The sequence below is a fragment of the Centroberyx gerrardi genome, chromosome 14 (genome assembly GCF_048128805.1).
Source record: "Centroberyx gerrardi isolate f3 chromosome 14, fCenGer3.hap1.cur.20231027, whole genome shotgun sequence".
NCBI lineage: Eukaryota > Metazoa > Chordata > Actinopteri > Beryciformes > Berycidae > Centroberyx > Centroberyx gerrardi.
Genome location: NC_136010.1, coordinates 27,257,034 through 27,283,199, shown reverse-complemented (window position 1 = coordinate 27,283,199; position 26,166 = coordinate 27,257,034). Strand labels below are relative to the sequence as shown.

Here is a 26,166-nt window from a genome sequence, read left to right as displayed (position 1 = left end):
CGCCATGTCTGCAAATGCATTAGCGCGGCCGTGCTCAGCCCACTTAATGCCCAACTACAACAAACACGGCCATCAATAGATACAGCCGCCCTTTTGTGCGGCGCATAGGGAGCCGCTGTCCGCCCTTGTGAGGCCCTCTTGTGTGTTCAGCGGTCGGGTCTGAAAGCCGGCGGGCCCGGGCCGGTCGGCCGAGGCCTTGGTCACCCAGAGCGACGCGGCCAGTCGCGGTTTCTGCACCGGCTTGACAGCTTGACCTTATCCTGCCCCGCAGAGAGGAAGGAAAAGGAGTGTAGCCGTTGGCCATGTGAGCTCCAGCTTCTGAAAGACTTGTTGTTTGGTGTCTGGCAAGGGGGTTAGCAGGCGGACAAGCAGTTGAGGACTTGTTCAGATGCAGCATGGCTGATGGTGAGCTGGTAAGACTGGCTCACATTTCTTACTAACAGTTAAACAAAGGGGGTATTTTTACCAATTTCCTTCCATTTTTGGATTGGAGCTGTCGAGAGTGGATATTTTGTGGTATTCAATATCTTTAAATTTGACTATTTCTATGCCCAAAAAAGTCTGAAACACTCCAAATATTCAGCGTTTGCATTCCCATCCAGGTTGGAAAGTCTCTGAAACAGCATTTAGACCACAGGACACTAAAACTCTCCACTGAAACCCAGGATATCCTAATATTAATAGTGACATCTTCATGCATACTTGTGTGGAATCTGATCAAAACGTTGCATTAGAACTCAGGTTGAAGTGGTGGACGCCTCTGACTGGCCAATATCCGATTTTTTACAAACAGATATCAGTCTAACCCTAGAAACAATTGCTTTTTTCAGTGTCTGTCACACGCGATCATACCCAGAGCTTCCCCATGTTAGCCGAGTTGCCTCGCTAGATTACATGTGTCCGAGGCCTTAACCCCTGCTCGCCCCTCGGCGGAAAAGCGATAACCGCTCGTTTCCTCGCTCATTCGCGGCGGCGTCTCGTCCGCGAGGGAGGATGCCGGTTTTTAATCAAGGGGGATTGAGCAGACGGCAGCTCCGGGACTTAACTATCATCACTGACCTCCCCCGGTGTCAATCCCTCAAACAGCCCTAATCCCGCCGCATCCCGCCCTAACCGCTCGATCCCACGCGTCTCGCCCGATCACGCCAGGAAAAAAAAAAAGTGGAGAAACGGAGCTTTGTCATTCGAAACACCGCCAAAAAAATACATCCAGTGTCGTGATTTTTATAAGGAGGGCAAGGGTGCGCGGCTCCATCTGAGCCTCTCATAATCCTGTGCATGGCTTTGAGTTGCTAGGGGAAAAGGAGAGGAGGGGATTTGGTGGATTTTCTTATGGAAATGAGTGCCGGCTCTTGTCACTTTGACTGTTACTGCAGCAGTCCTGCTGGTGTGTGTGTGTGTGTGTGTGTGTGTGTGTGTGTGTTTCCCCAAAATGACCCCGAAGTACCCCAAAGTATTCAGTGTGTCCCCTAGAATTTGATTCTAGGCAGGGTGGAAAAGCCTCTGAGACAGCATTTAGTCCACGGCTGTATGTGTGTTTATGTGTGTGTGTGTCCGGGGGGTGGGGTGGGGTGGGGGTGGGGGTGGGGGTGCTTGGTACAGGGGCAAGAGTACCACAAATGGGATCCGAGTCCAAAACACACAAACACACACCCATGAGTCCCCTGAGATTGTAATGTTACATGCTGCATACCATCAGAATCCCCTCAATACACACACACACACACAGCTGAAGCTATAGGTTCATCTGATTCACTCTATTTGCAGTTAATATAAACACCGGCACGCAGGCATGAACCTGATAATCACACATAGTCTGGCGCGTGGAAGCGCATGTTTTCTACGCACCTCCCCCATCCACCGCTGTGGCTCGGCGCTCTACCCGGCGCCACTTTGGACGCCGGAGTTGGAGACTCGCACCTCGTTACATTCACACGTTTCATTATCCTCCAAAACATCTTATTAGCCTCGCCGTCTCGAGCGCCGGAAGCTCGCTCGCAGTGTCGGCGCTTCATCAACAGCGACTGAGTCACAGCGGACCACTCCATCTGTGAACTATCATCCCGAGAGCCCTTTTTTATTTAGACTTTGGCGTCGCGTTAGAATTCAGCCGGCGTGAACTGTGACTGAAAACGAGTGGAGATTGTGTCCGGTGCCTCTGCACTATATAGATCAGCTTATTCATGAATGATCAGTTGTATGTGAATGTGATCGGGATGCAAAAAATCTAAATGATGTAAAGTTTCTTCACATTTTGCAGCTTTACTAACCTACTTGCTGCAACCGGCGGCGAATGCCTGTAATGGCGGCAGCCTTCGGTGTCTCCCATGAGGCAGCATCTTTATCAAGGCTGCCCCCCACCCCACCCCACCCCACCCCACCCCACCCCACCCCACCCCACCCCACCCCTCCTCTCTCCCCCCCTCCTCTCCCCCCAGCCATCGGTGTCAGTGTGAGAGAGACGGAGAGAGGGCAAGAGGAGAGGTTAAGACTGTAATTGGTGGTCTGTCCCAGTCCCTGGTAGCGTGGAGGGGCTCCAGGGATGAGGCTTTAGCGGGCATAATGATGCCTGTAAGACGAGAGGGGATTTGACTGTAAATCTGACCCCCCCACCCCACGCCTAAATTCCCCCCCTCATCCTCCCTTTTCTGACAGGAGGATCCATGCACAGCGCACAGACACATGCCACGCTCACATTGTGGCAGCGTACAGCAATGAAAGCGAACGGATTGAAGTGAAGGGGTCAGTAAGGAATACAAATAATTCCATGTGTCAGATTTTGTGACCAGACGTCATTCCATCTCAACGGCGCAGAACCTAAACCTATTCTAATCCCTTCAGATGAGTGAAAACCGGATGAGACGGGGTGCAGGGAGGAGACGGGGAGGGTGTCTGGGAGCACCCGGGCGTCTGTTTTGGTCGGGGGTGTCTATCTTAGTGCAGTTGGGAACAGTCGGGAGTTTGTTTTAGGTGTTCAGATGTGATTTATCATTATGGGATGAGGCCCATCTCCCTGCTGCTCCAACTCCTTTGATGTGTGGGAGTGGGTGTGTTTGCTTTCTTTGGTGTGTAAGTCGCGAGGCTTGTTTGCGCTTGTGTGTGTGTGTGTACGTGTGTGACTTAGAACCAGTGTGCAAACATGCGTGCGTGTGTGTGTGTGTGTGTGTGCATACAGTGCAAGTTTCCACAGCGCTCTTGGCAAGGTTGTCACATGTTAAGGCATGTGCTGCAGTCTGGACCGGGGCACCCAAAATGCCTGCTGGTGTTCCAGTGCCCCGTAAGTAATACTTGGAAATCAAACTGCCGGTTTGTTTGTGTGTGTGTGTGTGTGTGTGTGTGTGTGTGTGTGTGTGTGTGTGTGCACCCTCTCCCTCTACGCCAGCTGGCAACAGCATCCATGCCCGCACACACCCCCCAGTGCTATTTATGTATTTGCTCAGCCATGCGACTTAACCCTTTCACAAGCAACCTCAACCTTAGGGCACGTTACACGCCAAGCAGAAATATGCCCTATGCCCCGCATTCCCCAATCCCAGACCCACACACACACACACACACACACACACACTCCTCTCCTCCCCTCATTACCCATAATTCACGTCTGGCCTCCTTTTAAAACGGGGCTGCCTTTTGCACCGATGCAAGGAAAAGAGCCATCAGCAGATTCCTCCTCACTCGCGGCCGCCTCACAACGCTCTCCCAACCAGAGAGCGACGTTTACGAGGACTGTAAAAGCAGGAATTTTTTCTTCCCTTTTCTGTCATTCCACTCTTCTGACGCCAAAGAAAGTAATGGCACCTCAGCAGACACATCATAGTCCTTGTTAACGACCCCAAATGACAGAAAATGTGTAAATTCAGTCGCAAATTGGGCTTTGGCCGCGCCATTTATTGTAAAGAAATAACGCGATATCATTAAAAGGTTGTCATCTAGTGCTATCAACAAGTAAGCATACAGACGTCTTTGTATGGGATGGGACACACAATCCCATGTGTACGCACACACATACACACACACACACACAGATCAATGGAAATGTCCATTAGTGTATGAGCAGGGATTAGAACAACTTTTAAAACATCGCAAATTGAATTGAATTGAATTGAATTATCCTGCTTTTAGATGGCTATAAAACATTTGTTGTCCAGGATCATAAAGAGGACATTAGATTCTTTTCTTGGCATTATTTGTCCATTTGAAAACGGGCAGCCTTGCTTTTAGAGCGGCATGGCCGGCCGGCGGACACAAGCATCCTACACAGGCAATGGATTAATAGACCGATATATCAGTTTTGCCGATATTGGTCTTTCGTTAAAAAATCAAATATCATCCACCTCTGACATGATGCAGTTTGATTGATTTGCATATTTATTGTAGAATTGTTGAATACTACACTGGTTGTCTATGGGAAGACCTTAACTTAAACTGATTATGTATGTATGTATGAATATGTTGCTTTCAATGGAGAGTTTTAGTGTCCCATGGTCTAAATGCTGTTTCTGAGGTTTTTCCACCCTGACAAGAATACAGTTCTGGGGTGAAAATGGTCAAATTTAAAGATACCGCATATTCAAACCCAGTATCGAAATCAAGTATCAGTATCGGCCTTCGAAAGCGCGTATCGGTCGAACCGTAATACGCAGCGGCGCTGAGGCGTCGTGTGCAACCTCAGCCTACATCTATCTAGCATGTTAGCGTTAGCATCGGATCCCTCTGTAAACAGCGAACCCGAGGAGCGGACGGGCTCGTGTTTTGCCTCGGCGCGGGGGGAAGGGATGGAAAAGGGATGGAAAAGTCCAGCTGTATTTACTTACCCCTCTCCCCCCCTCTGCCCACCCCCCTCCCCCTCTCGTCACCATCTTACGTTTTCGAGCCCTCCCTCCTCCGCGGCGGGGCCGATCCCTGGCTCTCTCCGGCGGAGGAGAGCCGCTCTCTCACCATTCCCACGGAAAGGGTTGCCAAAGCAAATTTGGCGAGAGGAAATGGAGACCCTGCTCCCTTCCCAAACCTCCCATCCCCTTCCCTCCTCTGTTTGTGTGTGTGTGTGTGTGTGTGTGTGTGTGTATGGAAGCTGTTCAGCATGGCCTCGAGGCAGCAGTGGGAAGCCCTGTGGTACAAGAGGAGTCATTAGTTGCCTTCTCTCTCATTATAATCTCTCTCTCCCTCTCTCTCTCTGTCTGTCTGTCTCTCTCGGTATTTACATGCACATCGCTGCTGTCTTGTGAAAACCTGTTTAACTCCAATTTTGGTGATTTTCATGTTTTGAGTTGAAGGAATACACGGGCCTCTGTGGGTTTCTGTGACCCTTGGGTTGATGAACCCTTTTAAAAATATTTCTAATAAACTTAGAAATGTATGGTGGCCTTAGTTCCTCGTGGACATTTTGGATATGTGAGGTTTTCATCCGGCAAATTGTGTGTCCGAGTGTTGCTCTTTGCTGAGATTGGATCCCTTGCCATCGCTGTTTATGCTTCACTCTTGTTTCTCTTCTTTTTTTCCTGTCCCTTGTTCCCTTTTTTCCTCCCCTTTTTTCTTTCTTTCCTTTACCGTCCATCCCTCTGTCATTCTCTGATGTGGTTGTGAATGAGGGGGCCCCCTTTCCTCTTGGGGCCTAATTTAGCCTCTAGTCCACTCCATGTCGTGTTGACGTTAGCCTAGCTTAGCTTAGTTTTGCATAGCCATAGCTTAACATAGCCCCCTGTTGAGTAATGTCGTGATGGTGGGTGGTCGGTGCTAAGCTAACCTAGCAAAGCGTCGCCTTTAGCCTTGTAGGAAGTGATAATGTAAGTGTCAGATGTAATAAGATATTCCTCTAAATGGGCTGAAAATGGAATGAAAATTGTTAATGTAACAAATTGCCAGATAATGTAATCTTCAGACTGAGATGTAATAGTTGCCAGTTAATATAAAGCATTATCAGGAAAGATTCATTAGTAGGCCTACATCAGCTTTTATCACATTTTGACTCATTTAGAGGAACATTTTATCACATTTTGACAACTTCTCTTGTTATCTGGCAGTTATTATTTTATCAGTTGCAGTAAGCCTTTAACCTTTAGCCTAGCAAGTCCCAGCAGTTCAGGGAGGTTTCTGTTATGTCTACTAACCTCTCCGGACTCTTCCTGGAAGTGGAGACCTCAGGAACAACAGCAGAACAACTCTTTCTGGGAAAAAACGGTTGCAAATTTTGAAGCAAAAGAGAACCAAGATGTCGTATCTTCTCCCAAAACTAGCCCCATTGTCCCTCCAGACAAAGGCTGGGTGGGGTGGGGGGGGGGAGCTAGCATGTTTTTTCGAGATCAGCACAGAGAATGACAGGTTGTTTTTGGCTAGGAGAGTGGAAATAAAGTGTCTTTTTTTTTTGTTTTTCTTTCAAGTAGCAGGGGAATGTAGGAGAGGCTTCCCTGTTAATGGGATAAATGATGGGTTATGTGAGGAGAGGTGGTAGAGGCAGGTACTGCTGGGGCCTCCTCTCTATACAGCTACCTGATAGTCTGAACATCTGCCATTTGTCTCCACACACACACACACACACACAGCGCTATGTTTTGCCTGGCAGGTGTCTTCTTCGCCTTCGAGTGCCGCGGATCTTTAAGCACCGTTCCCAAACAAGAACAAAGACATTTTGCTCAACAAGTTAATACTCGCTCTTTATAATTCCAAACTGGAAGCGAATAAACACGCTCACTTAAGTGCTGAGCGCAGGAAAAAGTACTCCCTTACTATATCAAAGTGAATATTCGATGAGGTCATTTCAAGTGTAGTCAGCAAACTAGTTGCTCTCCGCGCACGCAGTCGAATCTGCGTCACAGCGAGACCGAGATCCAGCGTCTTCTGAATAATAAGATAAATTTGATCTTGTGCAGTGCGGTGCTGCAATAGTTTTACTGTAACTATGTAAAGTGTTTTTGCTATTTACTTCATTGAACACAGAAGCCCTATTGTTCTCTATGACTCTTCAGCCAAGGAGACTGTGATGGGATCAACTATTTGCCAAAATTGGAGCTGTGTGCGTGTGTGTGTGTGTAACCCACAAACACACAGTCGAGGAATCTCACTCAAGTGGTATTCTCAGCAGCCCCGGCACTATCTCTGTATTTTTATCCTGCATGTCAGTTCGAGTGTCGAGCGGCTTTCTCCTTCTCTCTCTCTCTCTCTCTCTCACACACACACACACACACACAGAGATATAAGAAGGAGGAGGAGGAGGAATATGAGAAATGTTTTACGAGTCATTTGCTCACAGCGGCATTCCAACTGAGGAATTAGCATAGGCAACCGGTGAAATTCAACTCTCCAGACAAAACAACTCACCTCCCCACCACTGAATATGAATATTCCCCACATCATAACAATTCCTCTTGCAGCAGACAATAAACACAGCAGCTCAAAACCTGAGGGGGGAAACTAAAGCGTTTGCTACAGCTCGCTTGTTAGCACCGAGGCCGACACCTAATGAATTCAGACCTGAACTCGAGGGTCGGGCTTTTTTTGCATACGCAGGAACGACATGTTGTCTCACACCCGTTTGTTTGCCAGCGTGTGTTGGTTTTTGTGGTTGTTGTTGCACGAGGTAAGCTAGTGCTAAGCGTTAACCTAGCCTCCAGGAAGGGCCCCTCCCTTTCCACCGCTGTGGGCCCCTCGGCAAGACATGCAGGGAGGCCAAAGCCAGGCCACATGCAGGGTGGGGCTCTGTTCACCCTCCGAAGTGAAGAAAGAGGAAAGAAAACAGGTTCTTTGCCCTTTCATCTTGGCCTAGCCGGAGGCGATGTTAGCTTTGGGCCCAACACAACCTGTTTAGCACCATACCGCCACGAGGCGTTTGTCTCTGACAGCACCCTGGCGTTGACACTTACATTACATACAGTCTTACGTTTATTTAGTCAAAGTAGCAGGCCTTGCTGCACAAGAGCTCACATGGTCACAATGTCATATTCAAGACTAGCCAGGGTCTATACAACATAAAGTTAAGTATTTTTCTGGGAACTTCAATTGCAATCTCGCTTACAGAATGTATGTATGGAGACAATGTCACGCCAAACTGCATTCAAAATTCGAGCAATTTAATATGGGCTTGGTTACTGGCAAACATAAATACCCAATTAAATATGACTCAAGACCTTTTCTAAACAATCAATTTGTCATAGGCTACATATAATCCACCAACTTTTAGAGTTGGCTTACATGGCTCGCCCATCATGGTGTATTTTTGGTGGAAGAAGAATAGGAATAACAAGTAAACCAATTCTGTAAGTACTTGTTGGCGGTATATGGCAGCCATGTTGTTTTCCAAGCGTGAGATTTGAAGCGATACTGGAGGTTCTTTACCCCCCCGGTTTTGTTTACTTCGGCATGCTGCTAGAAGTTTCTGTCTGGCTCATTTTGCTTGCTTGCTTTTTCTTTGACTGGAATCTTGCTTGTTTGTAGAGGACATCCTGTAATCTATGACACAGGAAACGCAGTCAGACAGATAGACGAACAGAGGGGGAGGACGGCTGCAACGAGGAGGGAGTGGCAGAGAACGAAACAGAGGGGATAGATGAAAATGACAGATTGTGTCAAGAAAGCGACTCTGTTACCTCATGAGAGCCTGTCTGCCACACAAGCAGCTACATTCTAAGCCGGGAGGATTTTGTGGCCTTTTCGTGGAGACGCTCCCGTTTTCAACACCGCAAAAACGTCTTTGTAGTTCTTGCAGCAAAACTTCCCTCAGGAAGTTTCGCCTCAGATCAGCATTCTTTGAGACCAAATTTGCAGAACACAATCTTTCTGGAAGTCTGTGTTTGAAACGCTGTCCACTATTACTGGCCGGACCATAGACTACTTTTTCTCAGACTTTGTTGCTTTCTTGACTCGGTGACCACTTCTAATTAAGTGGAACTTGAAAAAAATGTCAGCCTAATTACGTGGTTCAGAGGCCAAGTTTGGGAGGATTTGGGAACCTCTGTCTCGACATAAATCTATCAACTCACTGTTCCTCCTCTTTCATAATATATTGAGAATTCTACTGACCTGTTTTTGCCTTTTTAGTCCCTCTATTTATTTATTCATTCATGTATTGATTTTTTTTTAATTCTCTTGTCGTTTTGCTTATGTCTTTGGGTGTTTCTGCTGGACATGTGGAATTCTCCATCATACCCCATACTGTATATACTTTCCACATGATTGAGATGTGCTTTTAAAAGTTTGACTTATACTTGTTTTATGCTAAAAATCCCTCAAAGTTTTCAGAAGACAACCTTTCATCTGCTCCTTTCCCCATCTCCTCTGTGGCTCGCTTGGAATTTGATCAGCGGTGCAAAACCTCTTAGCAAACCCTCTCCTGATTGACTTGGTTGCCAGGAGTGACCTTTGGTTGCACAGTGAGCTAGCTGACTCAAACATCCCTCTGATTTGTTAAAATATAAAAAAAAAGATAAATCACAGTGAAGAAAGTGTCGTTCCTAAAAGAAATACTGCTGATTTGGGACATTTCATGCATGCCTAAAGGGTTCTTTATAGCAGTGGTTCCCAAAGTGGGTTTCGGGGACCAGCAGGGGTTCTTTAGAGGGTTCCAGGGGGTTATACGGGGTTCCCAGCGTAATGAGGAACATTTTAATTTCACTACTATTACTTAGCTCAGCACACTGAAAGTGTAAGAAAGACTAGTTTGATCAGAAGTTTCACTCTCCCCACAGTTACCTCCCCAGCTACGGTAAAGACAGTTCTAAAGCAAGTCAGTTCTAAACCATAACCACCACAATAAAAAGCTCCTTAGATGGGGTTCCTTGGGGTAAAATCTCTTCAAATGGGGGTCCTCAGTCTAATTCAGGTCTATTTGAAGGTCCTTGACATGAAAAAGTTTAGAAACCCCTTCTTTACAGCACCATAAATCCCTATGTAGAACCATTTGAGCATGGTGTTATAGGAAACCGTACTAAAGCGGTTCTTTACAGCACCAAAAAGGGGTTCTGCTGAGGTACAAACCTTAAGAACCACTTTCTGGCGCTATATAGAACCATTTTTTGTTGAGATAAGCTATTCATAGCATCTAGTCTGCCTGTGGTAGCGGTGACAAACACTGATGGCTTGCAGACAGAGGAAGTGTTCTGCAACACCGAGGGTTTCAAAAGGCGCAGACAGTCTTCAACGGAGAAGACTGTTACCGCCCCACCCATCCTGTCTCACACACACTCACAGAACACACACACACACACACAGTCATACTGACTAACAGACACATACACTTGCACACGTGCTCACACATAAACTCCTGCATGGGGCCCCCATGGCAGCTGAGACGAGCCTGCCACTCTCACTATTTCCATCCATCCCAGCCCATGACTTGAGGCTTTGTGATTTTCTCATGCCGGGGTTATTCCTAGCCACCATGTATGGAGTTAGAGGGTGTAGATTAGGGTTTGACTGATTTGGGTTTCTGAAGGCCATTTACATCGAGGCTGCCAAGAGTTGAGTTTTGTTAATTTGACCATTATCATGCCAAAAAACTATAAAAAAAAAAACCTATAAAAATATGTTATTCTTGTCAGGGTGGAAAAGCCTCTGAAACAGCATTTAGAACAAGGGACACTAAAACTCTCCATTAAAAATGTCCCATAAGATTCAGTTCAGGTTAAGGGCTTCCCATAGGCAACTAATGTTGTGTATGTATATGTAATCAAACTACGTCATATCAGAGGTGGACGACACTGACTGGACCATATCCCATTTTGAATAAAAGGCCAATATCGTCCCCAGATATGGGTGTAACCCGAGTGTGTAGTTACTATGAGGTGTTAGGTTCTCAGTGTGGGGCGTCAGAGCTGAGTATATAGGCCGACCCGTCTGGGCATGTCTTGCATGCACCTCGGCTAATCAGAAAGCCTTATCTTGGAGGTGTGACATCCTGTCAATGCTGTGTAATCCACACCGGATCATAAAGAAGGCCTTCAACACACACACACACACACACACACTCACACACATTATTTGTGTGTCTTTGAAGTTATCCTTGCTCCATGATTTGCAACAGGCCTGTTGCAATGCAGAGGCTTATCTGGAAAGCGTTATCAAGTTTCCAATAAAAAGTGTCCCATTCCCCCCCTAGTTCAGGGCCTGTGTATGTGTGTGTGTGTGCGTGGCTCATAGTCCTATAGGGCAGGGGTTCTCAAATATTTTCACTGCTTGAATAGTAAAATCTAATTTCCCTCCCCCCGCACAATAATATCGTATATCGCAATATTTTGTCAGGACCGTATCACGATATTAACTTTTGGATATCGCCCAAGCCCGTCTAGCCTCCTTTTTAAAAACAATAAATGAAGGAATTCCCACCCAGTTGTCCGTGCTTATGTCTAGCAGTCCAACTGTTCAGTAATCTAGACATGCAGATTTACACACACACACACACACAACCCAGTGCTGATCCCGCAAACTCAGCTGCCAATTGCTGACCCCGATGCCCCCCCCCTCCGTCCAAGATTACCAGATCTGACCCTGATGGAGAGCCGTGACGTTGGCAGCCGGTAATCCACGAGACGAGGGCCAGCACGTGGCAGGGGGAGACTTCGCCCAGAGACTGTGTGTGTGTGTGTGTGTGTGTGTGAGATCAGCCACTCTCCGGGCTGAATCACAGCCACTAGCCTCTAGCTCGCTTTGCAGCCCAGATATGTAGGACATATCTTCACTGCGAGATAACCCATAAACCTACCGACCGCAGACTCTTCTGATGCGCTGTCGTGTTTGTCTTTTCAGCGGAATAAAAACCAGACAGGATCCATCCTCTCATCCCTTTATTATGACAGGCCCTTTTATCGTTTATTCCCTAAAATGCACTAGTCGCTACAAATTAGCCACTAGCACTTATTTTTCTTATATTCTGCCCATTGTTAGTCGCAGTTGAAAATTGAGACATCTAAGGCACTCAGAAAATCAGTTGAAAAGCCTTTATTCTATTTGGCTAGTCATCATTTTGGCACCATAGCCTTAGTAATGTCCTATGATGAAAAGCCATGGGAATGAAACTGTTACTAGCCAAATAGGATAAAGGTGTTTTACCTGATTTTTGGAGTGTCTTGGATTGCTCTTTTTGACATTTCTTTTTATCCGAAGAGTACACAGTCATTACTAAAGTTTTAGGGCATGGAAGTGTAGTTCTGGAAAGTCATGGAAAAGTCATGGGATTTTTCGATCGGGGCCGCGGTGGGAACCCTGGTGGATTGAGGACAGCCGTCATGCCGGCAGACCTCTGTGGTATTTGCCCGTCTAGCCACGCTACTTTCCTGCAACACCGGCTCTGATTACATGGACATGTGGCACAATGCTGCACACTGCCAACACGGTCGAGAGAGGGAGGGAGGGAGGGAGGGAGAGAGAGGGAGAGAGAGGGAAGGAGGGAGAGAGAGAGAGAGGGGGAAGGTGAGATGTTAACCCCATTATAAATGACCACCTGTTGGCACTACGCTAAAAGTAGGGGGCTGTGTGTGTGTGTGTGTGTGTTTGTGTGTGACGTTGCATGTGTCTGTGTAGTATAAGACTGTCTGCCTGTTTTTGCACTCACTGAACACACACACACACACACACACACTGCAGCAGTTGCCTGGCGTAACACTGTAGATTCCTGAGGGAAATCCTCACATAGACGGAGAAAACGAAAGAGAGAGCGTGAAGAATTGAAACAGAGGGAGACAGAGAGAGAGAGAGAGAGAGAGAGAGGGAGAGAGGGGTTGAACCATACGGGAGAAAACATCCCCTCCAGCGCTGTTGTTCGTTTCACAGTTTACTAAAGCTGGTCCAGATCTGCAGCACAACTCATGGCCTATAGAGAGAGAGAGAGAGAGAGAGAGAGAGAGAGAGAGAGAGAGAGAGAGAGAGAGAGAGAGAGAGAGAGAGAGAGAGAGAGAGAGAGAGAGAGAGAGAGAGAGAGAGAGAGAGAGAGAGAGAGAGAGAGAGAGAAGAGAGAGAGAGAGAGAGAGAGAGAGAGAGAGAGAGAGAGAGAGAGAGAATAAGAAGTCCTCCCTGGGCGTCCGACCTAGAACTGAACACACATGACTGTTTCAGGCAGAAGTTGTGTAAGATTTTAATAATCGTGAAGAATCATGCAGATTAAATACATATATTTCAATGCGCCTGAATGGCATTGAGTTGCTACTAGCATTTTAAAAAGACCTAGTGTAACCAGTGCTTACAAAGTCCTAAATGATCTACATTTAAGGCCTTGGAAAGGTCCAATGTCTTAAATATAGGTATTAAAGGTTTGATTTTTTCACAATGCAGGTTTCTTTGGTGCTGCATGTCCACTCTTGGATTAATACAGAACAGGGATAGTAGTACAACATGCATCGTATCTGCTTTGCTAAACATAATTGGACTTTTTGTACTCATTTATAGTTTAACAACTTTCATTAGCGATGTTCAATGGGAAACAGGCTGGTTTTGGCAGCTTTGTGTCTTTATTTTGGTTTTTAAATTGGTCTCATAAAGTCTTAAATTTGGCTTTCGGAAATCTACAGATACCCTGTTAACATAGAAATCCATTGCAGCTTTCCTCAGTGTGTGTGTGTGTGTGTGTGTGTGTGTGTGTGTGTGGCAGCTAGTGACAGCCACAGCTTGGAGAGGCTGAGGTCATAGCCACAAAGCCAGCCTAGCAGGGAAAGAGAAACAACCCCCTCCTTGTCTGTCTCTATGGGTATATATGTGTGTGTGTGTGATAGACAGACAGACACACACTCACCCACACAAACAAACACACACATACACACACACTGCCCCAGTCACCTCTTGCCTCTTCTCTTGGCTGCCCATGAGCAAACACACCTACCACCTACTGTAGCTATATTGGATTGTGCTTCAGCCAGTGTGTGTGACAATTTGCCATCGCTTGGACGGTGTGTGTGTGTGTGTGTGTGTGTGTAGTGGTAATCTAACTTTGACACCGTGGTAACCCTGAAGCACCTTCCCCAGCCATAGCAAACACACACCTACACACACACACAGTCAACACCACTCCTATATTTAAACACACTCACACTTGCAGTTATCAGACACCTCTGCTGTCACACCTCTGTTCAGGGATACACACACACACGCACACACACACACACACATATAGATTGTCTGTCTGACAAGGGTGCATTTTCAGTTCACTGACATTTTACCCTGCCAAGTGGGCAGTGCGCGGTTCATGCTGCGTTCACGTCACGCGGGAGAAACCGTCTGATCGACTCGGCGGTTCAAAGCGACGACTTGGAAGGGTTCACGTGTTCGAGCTCGTTTGAAATTGTCCAGATGGCATGATGTGAAGTTTTCTGGAGACTTTGGTTGCTCCTGATCAGCTTTTTCACACTTCACACACATGAACTTGGTTGGCAATAGACCAAGTTCATGCTTTGTCAACCTCAAACCAAAAAATCAGCAAGTAGTTGGCATTTTTTATGATCGCATAATGACTTTTGTTATGAAAATCGTTCATTTTTTTTAGGATATATCATTCCCTACACTTAACAACGGGTATTTCCTTGTTGGTGATGTCAGAATTCAAGTTGTATTTCCCAGCTGAAAGTTGTAGTGAATGGTATTTTCTAGCCATCTTTCCATATGACATGACGTATTAGATCAACCTTTTTTCCCTCATTAAAAAACGAATTCTCTCCTTTTATTCCAGGCGTCTGATCCCATCCCAGCCAAGAAGTTGAAACATGAAGACTTGCCGTTGCCGTCCCCGCTGGCCGACAAAGACAAGCAGCACGACTGGCTACGGTCCCTGTCCGCCTCCAATAAGGTTCGTTTTCATGCTTGGAAAGGCGATGATGATGATGATGATGATGATGATGCATGCACAGCTGGTTGAAGGGTATGACATAGAGCAGAGATAGCGCTTAAATTTAGATTCGGCGAGCTGTGCTAACGGGGGTAACTGTAGACGCCCCGAGTCCTATGTATTCACTTACTGAGACGGAGCAAAGTTTGAGGAACCTGTGTAATATAATATAACCACAATATAATGATGGATGCCCCTTGTAATGATCAATATTCCCTAAAAAGTCTCCCATGCGGGTGTGATTACTCTCTGATTTCATAGGCGTGTAATGAGAAGGTGCTGTTATGTGTTTCGGTAGAAAAATTATGATTGAGTAATAATTTTTGTTAATTAATAATCTACAAATTTTCTAACGGCTTAAAGGAAAAATCCACCCTAAAACACTAAACTTCATCACAAAATAACTCCTGGAATGCATTGAACATCACAGATTAATGATATGTAACAGTGTAAGAGTATACTTCTTTATTATGCATATGTTATGTAAAGTATTATTACCACTTTTTTTCAGGGGCTTAACTGCATCCAGCCCAGGCAGAGGCCCTCAGCTTTCAGACCATGGTCCCCCAACCTCTCCGCCGGTGATAAGGAGGCCTCCAGTCGCCCCTTGGCCCTACTGAGAGACAGGTGAGCCGAACACGACGCATGACAATCAGATCCAAAATGGCCGACACGCCCGACACTGGTTCGAGTAGAAATGTATCAGCAATTTTTACGCATCGGAGGTTAAATTGCGACTCATTTATTGAAGAAACGATGAAATATCAAGACTCGAAGAAGAAGCTGGAGTTTTTTTTGGGAGAGAGATGACGGCCATTTTGTTCCGCTGGATCTGATGAGTTCCCAGCATGCTCTCTCAGCTGTCTGGGTGGGCTGGTGTCGCGGGGGTCAAGTCTGACTGTACCACCGCCTCCCACACTCCGCCATTCACACACACGCTCATGCACATTCACACACACACACACATTTGCGCACACTCATACCGTGGGCACCCACTTGGCATGGCCCTGCCAGTGCAGCTTGCACCACATCGCACTTGATCTGGCCCAGTTTCTCACAAAGTGGGAGTGAAAAGCTGAAGGCATTTAATTATACTGTTTCTCTACCCTGGTTGGCCATAGGCTTTCTCATATTGGACTATACAATATGTCACTGGCTATATTTACTTTCACGGAGAATTCTTTTCTTAACCCAGTTACTCATATAGCCTGGATTTGGGTCAGTGCATATAAACATAACATAACTATATCATAATACTCCCATTATGAGAAACCCAGTTAAGATGCCTTTTAAAAGGTTACTTTGGCATGGAAACATCTTACCCTTCACACTGCGAGCAGCTGGGTTGATGGGTCGCTCTATTCTGCCTGATTGTGAAAACTCAATAAAATTGCTTTAGAGTTTACCATCGACCCCAACGTTGGGCGCACCCACTCCAAGCATTCTCTAATCGTTTTTCAGACATGGATTCCCTTTAAGTTTATAGAGGAGTGGGAAGCTTTGAATGGCTATAATCCGCTTCTTGCCCATTTTGCACTTGTCAGGCAAAGCTATTGTCCATGAAACCAAATCACACTGGTAGGAAAACGAGAATGCGCTGAAATATGACCACATACGCACGACGACAAAAAGTTCAGCTGTGGCCAAAGTTTCTCAGCCAACAACCTGGGTGACTGTCCACACATCAGTCAAGTATCCATGGATGGAACTCAAACTCGCACAGCATTATGGGTACATTTTGATCCATAAAAAGAAAGAAATACGTCCTCTTACTGCTCTTCGTCAGACACCTGGCCTACTCTTTCGGATGTGCACACACTTACCTTTCTGCTACATTTTGATGGTAACAAGAAACATGGCGGCAAGCAGTTTCAACGACTGTTGGGGTCTTCATTTCTTTGCCCTGTATTAGCAGTAAGCTACTATTGCTCAGTCAAAGAAGGGGAATATTCTTCTATGGTAACAAGGACACTCAATCACAGGGTATCAAATATTCATGTAAATATATTAACCCGAATAAGACTTTAAGCAGAGGAGCGGGGCTACTTTGGCATGTAAACACAGCCAATAGCTCTTTGCATCATACTGATGACTTGCTTGCTCGCAATGTAAAGACAAATTAAAAGACAAATCCGATTGTTGAACACTAATCCTCTGGCTTCCTCTTAGTTTCTACAACTACAAGAGCATGGAGAACGCTGTGGCCCCTAACGTCGCCCTCACACCCCTGCCCCTGGGTAAGGTGGGTCCCATGTCCCCATCGGTGCCCAGCACCTCCCACCCAAGCGGAGGCGAGCCCCCGGGCGAGGGCGCCAACGGCAGCTCCAGGCCCCGCAAGAGGAGGGCCACCGGAGAGCTCCCGCCCCCGGCGGCAGAGGGCCCCTGCCCTCCGTCCTCCACTGCCAGCAAGCCGCCTCAGGACGACAAAGACTCTGAGGTGGAGATCGAGGTGGAGAGCCGCGAGGAATGTAAGTCTCCATAAAGGACTCGGTACCTGCAGTTAGATATGTGTAGAATGTACAACATTGGCATGAGTTGGGGTGTGGCAAGGTGTGATACCCACCTAGCCTAAATGAGCTAAATCATTGGAATCCACTTTTTCATAAGCACTGCCAGAACATTCCAACCTTTCATGAACCTAACCTCTCCTCTATCTCTGATCTCTACCAACAGTCACTTCGTCCCTGTCCTCCCTCTCTTCGCCCTCCTTCACCTCCTCCAGCTCGGCAAAGGACCTGAGCTCGCCGGGCGCACAGGGGCCCATCTGCACCATCACGTCGGCCGAGGGCGCCATCCCGGCGGCCCCTCCCGCCGTGACCCCCTTGACCCCTCCGGAGTCGGGGCTGGAGTCGGAGCTGGAGACCCTGAGGCAGGCGCTGGACAGCGGGCTCGACTCCAAAGAGTCGAAGGAGAAGTTCCTGCACGAGATCGTCAAGATGAGGGTGAAGCAGGAGGAGAAGCTGGGATCTGCCCTGCAGGCCAAACGCAGCCTCCAGCAGGTAGAGTTTGACCTATATGGGCTTTCAAAGGTTTTGGATTGAAGCTGGCAATAGCTGATATTTTGTGCCATATTCAATATCTTTAAATTTGACCATTTAAATGCCAAAAATGTACAATTTTAAAAGCCTCTGACAAAGCATTTAGACCATGGGACACTAAAACTCTCCATTGAAACCCAGGATAATATTATTATTGTTAATGATAATAATAATAATAATAATAATAATAATAATAACACATATTCATGTATCAGATCAACACATCTCATTAGACTCAATGGAGGTTAAGGACTTCCCATAGAGAACCAGTGTAGTGTCAGTACAGCACTGACTGGATCATATCCCATTTTTAATAAAAGGCCAATAGCAGCAAACCAATGTATCAGTCTAACTCTATATTCAAGATTGAAGATTTGTGATATGTATGTTTGACAAGGAATTGAACAGCACACACACACACACACACACACATTGACTGACGCATTATTCCCAACGTTGCCCATAGCGACAGCCAGATATCACTGGAAAGTCATCAGTATTTAGGTCTACGCTCCCCCGCTGCAACACAGCCCTGGTGATCAAATGTCCCTATTCTCACTCATGTCAATGAATAGGCACTGACAGACATCCTATATTTACATAGCATAAGGTTGCATTTTAGTGAATGCCCCGTGATGCGTATCGCTGTTGACTGAGGGAATCAAATTTCCCCCGGCCCTTCCTGCTCCACAGCACTTCACACAAACCCAAAGCTTTCCCCTACATTCTTTGAACCAGAAGTGTAGCAAGTTACTGAGGAAAGCACTCGGGCTTAGGCAACAAAATGCAGAAGTGGATTAGAACTCATTATCACCAGCCAATAAGCTTACCACGACTTGGCAAGCGATAACAACAAGAGCGGATGTGGCTGCAAAGGGAAAGGCCAGACTTCCATTTTTATTTTTGGTCTTGGATGGAGACCAAGAAAACGCCGACGAGGGGAGTCTGTGTGGGCGAGCGGCGGAAAACGCATCTCGACCAAAGGGAAAAAGATTTCCAGCGCGACGGCATTCCACTTTCACTTTACATCATCTAGAAGAGCTGAACCCCAACAAAACGTACAATCTAAATTCCCCGTGCCTTGATTTTAAAAGAGTCTGTGAACAAAGCGGTCGTTTGAAGTTTGAAGCGACTTGTCAACTTTGTGGCATGTCCAGTTTACTGAAGGTACAGAAAGGGATGTTATGTAAACCCACCATAGAGGAGAGTAAAGGGCGTGAGGGGGATTGTTTCTTTTCACTCTTTTTCTAGGAACCAACAAAGCTTGATGACAGACACGTTTGTCCCGACTGCTAGGTTCCCATGAGAAGGCTATGGGAGTGTTACCACTCTCTCACACACACACACACACACACACACACACACACACTGAAAAATCTGTTAGTCTTTCAGCTTTTCAGAGGAAGGAAACTTCACTTCTGCCGGCCCACACATTGCCCTAACCCTTGCCTTGGTTGAATGTAAACAGTGACATGGAGACACTGTAGCCTACTGTAACATATCGCTGCTGTCGGGTGAAAACCTTGTATCTCCGTTTTGAAAGTGTTTCATAAGCATCAAGTGACACAGAATTTTCTCAACACATAGAGGGCAATGTAATCCTTCAAGCTAAAACATGAAAATCACCACCAAAATTTGTGTACAGAGGTTTTCACATGACAACAGCGATATGCCACGATTATTTTTGCGAGAAATGATGTTTTCCTTCTGATTCCTGGAGTTCTTTTTGAATGAAAACTCAACAGAACTTTGATAAGTGGTTTTTGAGACACCACTTTTTTCCATGTTATTAATTCGTATAAACCCCAATCAGCAAATGAAAATCATTGCCTTTCCAGGCCAACGCTAACCGCCGCACCGTCTTCTGTTTTTTCCCCCAAGGAGCTTGAATTCTTGCGGGTGGCCAAGAAGGAGAAGCTCCGGGAGGCGACCGAGGCCAAGCGCAACCTGCGGAAGGAGATCGAGCGTCTCCGGGCCGAGAGCGAGAAGAAGATGAAGGAGGCGAACGAGTCGCGGATCCGTCTGAAGCGGGAGCTGGAGCAGGCCAGGCAGCTGAGGGTCTGCGACAAAGGCTGCGAGGCCGGACGCCTCCGCGCAAAATACTCAGCACAGGTCAGCCCACGTACATGTGCACACAACTTGTATAAGGTTTATGCTACATTACAAAAAAAATTATCCAACTTTAACAAGTAATTTAGTACGGAAGAGGATTGGGGCCACGTGGAGTTCTGACTTTAATCTCAGAATTTGGACTTTTTTCTCAGAACTCAAGTATATTTTTCACATGTGGCCCTAATCCTCTTAAAATCATATTTTTAAGATAAGATAAACTTAAATAAATGGGTTCCTGCAGCAGCAATAGTAAACAATACAGCAGAGAAGGATAAAAATGGAGCAAATGAGGGTTATTAATCATAACACAACTGCAATTACAACAGTGGAGCATTTTGAGTAGAACTATAAGAATGAAAATGATGAAACATATGAATAACAGAGTGTATTCAATGTGTGCAAATAGCAGCCATTGAACATACTGTGGCATACAAATGAATGAAAAGAAAATGTACGATTTAAAAATATACAGTTTAAGTTTCTAAAAATGGTCTTAAAAAGTTTGTCAAGGATTCTCTTGAACCATGTGGCATTATCTTGATACTAGTGGAGTATGATTATGTCGCTCATTTTCAAGACAAATCTCATAACAGGTAAAACAGCACTGGAAAAAAAGTGAAGTTATTTCACCCCATGTGCAGGTCTTCATATTTTCCTTAAGAAAGATAAGATTTTAAGTCAGAAAACAAGACTAAATGGCTTGTTAAGATGTTTTTTTGTAGTGCCATGCATTTCTGCAGCATAGATGCATATACCCAAAAAAAAGGCTGTGCATGTAGACAGACAGACACACGCACACATATATGTATGCAAACATCATGGTAAAAAGTCTAGACGATTATGTCAACACCCTCAGAGTAATTGCAGTGTTTCTAAGTCTCACTGTCTGAAGCATTCTCAAGGTCAGTAGGCAGGAGAAAGCGAGAAAAAAACCCACATTTCCTCTTCCCCAGTCGAAAATAAATGGGTGTAGCCCAAAGTGCAGACGTACGATAAGTTCTCATCCGAAGAGGAAACAGGAAGAGACGTCGACTTCCCCTTAGGCATCATGGGAAATGCAGATTAGACAAAACAAGAGAGAGGTTACGCTCTCCAGCTGTGGCTCTGCGCCTCTGCGCCTCCCTAAAGAGAGTGCACTCCACTTTGGAAAGCCGTCATTAAGAAAAGACATTTTAGCCTGAGTGAAGATTATGCTGCTGTGTGTGTGTGTGTGTGTGTGTGTGTGTGTATATGAACCATAACAATACACTGCAAAAAGTGACAAGCTTGGAAAGGGATATTATTTTGTATGTTTGTATTTAAGCTTATTTCAGAATAGTTTAAGCTAAAAAAAATTTGCAGAGTTTGTCATTTTTTGCAGTGTATGAACTAAAATAACAGTTCAGTGGACTTACATTACTCAAATGCATTCAAACTCTATACAAGGGAAGAAACTGAATGATAAAAACAGACATCAGGGTTTCACACTGCTCATGGAATTCCTGGAATATCATGGAATTTTGAGAGGTGTATTCCAGATTTGATAAATTATCTGGGGAAGTCAGGGAATTTTCACAAATGGGTCACTTTATAGTAAGTTTGGGCTGATATTCGATAATGTTGAATATTGTGATATTTTGTGAATATCGCGATATTTTCCTCGGTATTGAATATCGTGTATTGAATATTGTGTATTTTGCGTTGTGTTTCCAGATCGAGGACCTCCAGATGAAGCTGCAGCACGCCGAGGCCGACCGCGAGCAGCTCCGAGCCGATCTGCTGCAGGAGCGGGAGGCCAGGGAGCATCTGGAGAGGGTGGTCAAGGAGCTGCAGCAGCAACTGTGGCCCAAAGCCAGCAGCGACAAGGAGGCGGTGCCCATGGACATGTCGGCCAACAACTAACCTAACCACCAGCCCCGTCCTTCCCCTCAAACCCCTTTTGCCCCCCCTAATCAAGCCCACAAACACACCCACACTTCCCCCGGGGTCGGCCGCCTAGCACCGTTGTTCGTCACGCTCGCCCCTCAAAAACCACAAGACACCCAGAACCCTCGCCCCTCATACCAGAGACAGAGAGAAGAAATGCAGATCTGCATGGAGGAGGTCCTCCATCCATGCCCATGAAAAGTCAAGTGAGTGCTTGGGTGGTTTCCTTGGCGAAAGACTGGAAACAGCGAAAAAGTCCCAGGCTGCAAGATGGCCGCCGGACGCACCAAGGAAGTATTTGTTACGAAGACAAGCACTGACTCGCACCTTGGAAACTCGCAGAACTGAAAACTGGATGCCTACAATGAAAAAAAAACAAGGAAAGAAAGATGTATAGCACAAAGTATGGTTGTGCCTGTATTTTCTCTGACAAAGAAAATGGGGTGACATTTTGGATAGACTTCTATGATAATAAATGCTAAAAGATGATCGTATTATATTAGAGTTATACAGCTGTTAAGAGACGTTAAATAGCGGTGTGGCGAGGAGGGACGGGCTCACGTTCACCCACCGTCCCCAAAGGTCTCCGCCCCCTTCCCCACCGTGACGAAGACGGAGGATTTTCAAGACGTTATAAGCTATTTAAGAGACTACATAGCGATATGTAAAGAAAAAAAAAATGTTTTCTTTGTTTCTTTGTGCTATCGGAGCTTGAAAATGACAAAAAAAAAAAGATACAAATGGAAAAAAAAAGATGAACAAAACAACAAGCAAATGAACTTTCCACAGTGCCACCGTGGTTTGTAGGTCTTCGGGAAGCCGCCGCGATCCGCCGAGGGGGAAAAAGCATCGAGTTCGATCCACGTGTCGTTTTTTTTTCTTACCGTCGTCGATTTTGCGAAGTCGTGTTTTTTTTCGTGAAAAGGGGGTAAGAAGGTTCGCATTCGGCTAGATCTTTTCTCTCTCTTCGGATTAAGCCCTGTGTTCGGATTTTTAGAAAAAAAAACGCGCCGTGTTCGAGGCACCTTTCTTTTTTTTAAGTGAGCACTTGCTTCGGATGGTAACAACGATGTCCAACACCGCCCGATCCCCTTCACGATGCCCACACTAAGTCACGCGCAACACCGCACACATATTGGTTGTCATCATGTGTTTTTGTAAGCATTTGGGTCAAAACCCTATCGTCTTATCTTCTGAAGATAAACTCTGTGACGGGTCTGCGTCTGAGGTTAGAAGCCTGGAATCCAGACATTAGTGTGACTTTGTTTCTTCCTATTACATTTGACCAATGAAAGCCGGCATGTTTTTTTCTCCACTTAAGATCCAAAATATCCTCTCTGAATACTATGATTTTAGGGCTGGATGTGGCGCCTTTTAGCAAGAACCACAAAATGTTCATTTTTAATTAAATTAAGGTATGTAAATATAAATATATGTTGTTTTTTTTACTTTACAATAATGAATCGCACTTTGTCATAACAAGATACTGTTATAATGCATTGTATTCCCACTATTGTCTTCAATCTTACTTTGAAAACACCTTTATTCACGACTGCTACAATATAAATCCAGTAAGCATTTTGTTGATTATATGCATCTCGAATAAATACTGTTGTCATGTTTTCCCGAGGCAAAGTATTGTAAATAAAATGAAAGAGAAAAAGGGTCTACCTGTTGCTTGCTGATGCAGTCTGGGATTGTTGGAAAAACTGTACGTTTTTGGCAATACATTCTCCCCTTTTGCTTGTAATATAAATTGACAGAACAGAGAGTGATACATAATGCAAAATTGCTTGAGCGCCCGTTTTTCCTTGGCATTTTGGTTCTATTAACACATGACTAATTTGTTGAAAAGACAAAATTCAAAACTTCATTAACAATACACTTCATTTAGGAATCCGAAGAAACACTCTTCACGTATTTTCAGGAAAAAAAAAAAGATTTTTATTCAAAAGACAAACGTTATGAAGCTCCGATTACACAGTGGGTACAATGCAATCAGAATGTACATTGTGTTAATGCTATTTTCCTTTGGTTGTTGATGTTTTTAATGTGGGGATATTTTATTGCTTGTCTGTTATGTTCACTTTTTTCAATAGAAAACTCATATATTTTCTTTATGCATGAAATTTGAGAAGGTTTGCCATACATATAGTCAATATTGGGCATTGATACTGTACATGTAAGGGTTTTATTGTGTTATGCAATATAAAGCAATTTGTCTTATTTAGAAGAGGAAAAAAAAAATCCTTTTTTTAAAAAAGCAAAAAAAACTACAAACCTTGTTTTACAACATCGTTAATAAGAAAAACTTTACACATGCAAACGCAAAAAAAAAACAAAAAAAAATAAATAATACAACCGAGTTCAAAATGCAATGCTGGACAACCTCAAGTGCCTGGAAGTGGGCGGAAGGTTTCCAGAGTAGGAACACTGATGATGGAACTGTTGTGACGGGGCTGACCGTCGACTCGTTTGCATCAGACGCCGCCGACGCTTTGATCAAATCGAGGACGCTCTCCGGCCTCGTCGGTCCCCGTCGGTCCTCGTCGGTCCCCGTCGGCAGCTTTCCAATGAAAAACCACCTTGCTCAGCAGCTCTTTTTTTGTCAGTATTCCTAAAACCAACCAGTTTACAAAACAGTTCTTAACCTTTTTGGGGGTTTTTTCAAAGCGGAAAACAATTGAACAAATGCTAGACGCTGAAGGCTTTTTTTGAACGAGCGCTTTTTTCTCTTCATTTGAAATCAATGATATGCATGTCGAAACCATTTTTTATAGAAAATCTTGAAAAGCCACTTGTACCATTGCAATATGGTAAATTGTTACTCTTGGTTGTATATAAAGACTTACCATTTATTCACCATTTGGTTGACTTGTCTAAAGGCGGACATGTCAAGGATAATAAAGAGGGCATTACGTTGAAGCCCATTTCTTATCCAACATTACTAAGGGCAATGTTGTTGAGAGAATGACACTGAGTCTGTGACTTTGGCAGACCTAAAATTGGTACATTTTGTAGTTGTTTTTACACTCAAAGGAGTTGATAGCCTATCTGTAGTTTACTTTACTCATGGTTTTCTACAAAAGAAGGGAGAAAATGACGACATTGGCTCTTTGCTCTCCCATACAAAAGAAAAAAGTGGTTTAACAACTTATTGTTTTCTAAAGGAGAATCATTTTGCTAAATAATGGACAATAAAGCAGCAATAACAGTCCATATTAATAGACAAATACTAGCCAGTGTGAAGATTTGAATAAGAATTTACAAATGTAAATATTTTTTTCATTTACAATATTGTATTATATATGTACATGGTGTTTCCTTTTTCAAAAAGAAGTCTTTTCTTACAATAGCTGTCTTGTTTCTTTGTTTTTTGTTTTTTTTTTGAATTTGTGTTTTAACTGAGATGTTTCAAAAACAGTTATTGCAGTGCGTAAGAGAATATTCCCTACATAAACATGATGTTAATCCAATTATTTTCATGTTTTCTTTTTTTTTTTTTTTTTACTGTAGAGTCTTTATATTGAATGACTTTTTTCACCAGTTCATATATATTTTTAACAATATATTCAGTATCAAATAGCAGACCTATGGTAAAAAGAATGGGTCACACAAGACTACGCCACCTTGCAGTTTTTCCCCTTCATCCTCATGTATCTTTTTAGCCCTATGCTGCTGCTAATACTATATAAACCTTACAATTCTAGAAATATTTTTATGTAAGAGGTAAATGTAAGCTTTCCCATTTATTAATGCCACATATACAGTATGAGAAAAAAGCTTGGCTTATTCATCTATCTCCCTCTTTTTCCTCATCTTTTCACGCCTTTTTCCGCATCCCTCCTTCAACAACACCCTTCCCCTTCTCTCACGACACGGACTATATTGTAAAGTAAAGGACTTTATGAGATTATGTTTGAAAATAGCTATGCTTATATACTACAGTGACTGAATGTACAGTGTATAGATGCATTACCAGAAATAAAGTTGTTTGTCCAGATTGAATGACCCAGTTTCTTATGTTCTATTGTGTGCTGCCTGTATGCCATAAACCATAAATAGTAATTATCCCGCAAATATTAAAGACAAAGTGCCGCTTTCTTCTAATTCATACGGAAGAGGATTAGGGCCACATGCAAACATTTTTATTTGAGTTCTGAGAATAGTCAGAATTCTGAGTTTAAAGTCGGAATTCTAAGAATAAAGTCAGAATTCTGAGATTCTGACTTTTTTCTTAGAATTCTGAGATTCTGACTTTTTTCTCAGAATTCTGAGATTCTGACTTTTTTCTCAGAATTCTGAGATTAATCT

The 26,166-nt window shown here is 44.5% G+C and overlaps 1 protein-coding gene across 1 annotated transcript in view; it reads left to right on the top strand.

Annotated features, from left to right (window-relative positions):
• LOC139909352 (ski oncogene) overlaps window positions 1–25,855 on the top strand; it is an 80,578-nt gene extending 54,723 nt beyond the window's left edge. Inside the window, exons 2-7 of the mRNA XM_071896385.2 lie at window positions 14,642–14,758; window positions 15,309–15,424; window positions 16,967–17,265; window positions 17,471–17,796; window positions 19,717–19,947; window positions 21,640–25,855. Coding sequence (XP_071752486.2) covers window positions 14,642–14,758; window positions 15,309–15,424; window positions 16,967–17,265; window positions 17,471–17,796; window positions 19,717–19,947; window positions 21,640–21,828 — 1,278 coding nt within the window. The 3' untranslated portion in view covers window positions 21,829–25,855. The remainder of the gene's footprint in view (window positions 1–14,641; window positions 14,759–15,308; window positions 15,425–16,966; window positions 17,266–17,470; window positions 17,797–19,716; window positions 19,948–21,639) is intronic.
• Window positions 25,856–26,166: the final 311 nt, after the last annotated feature.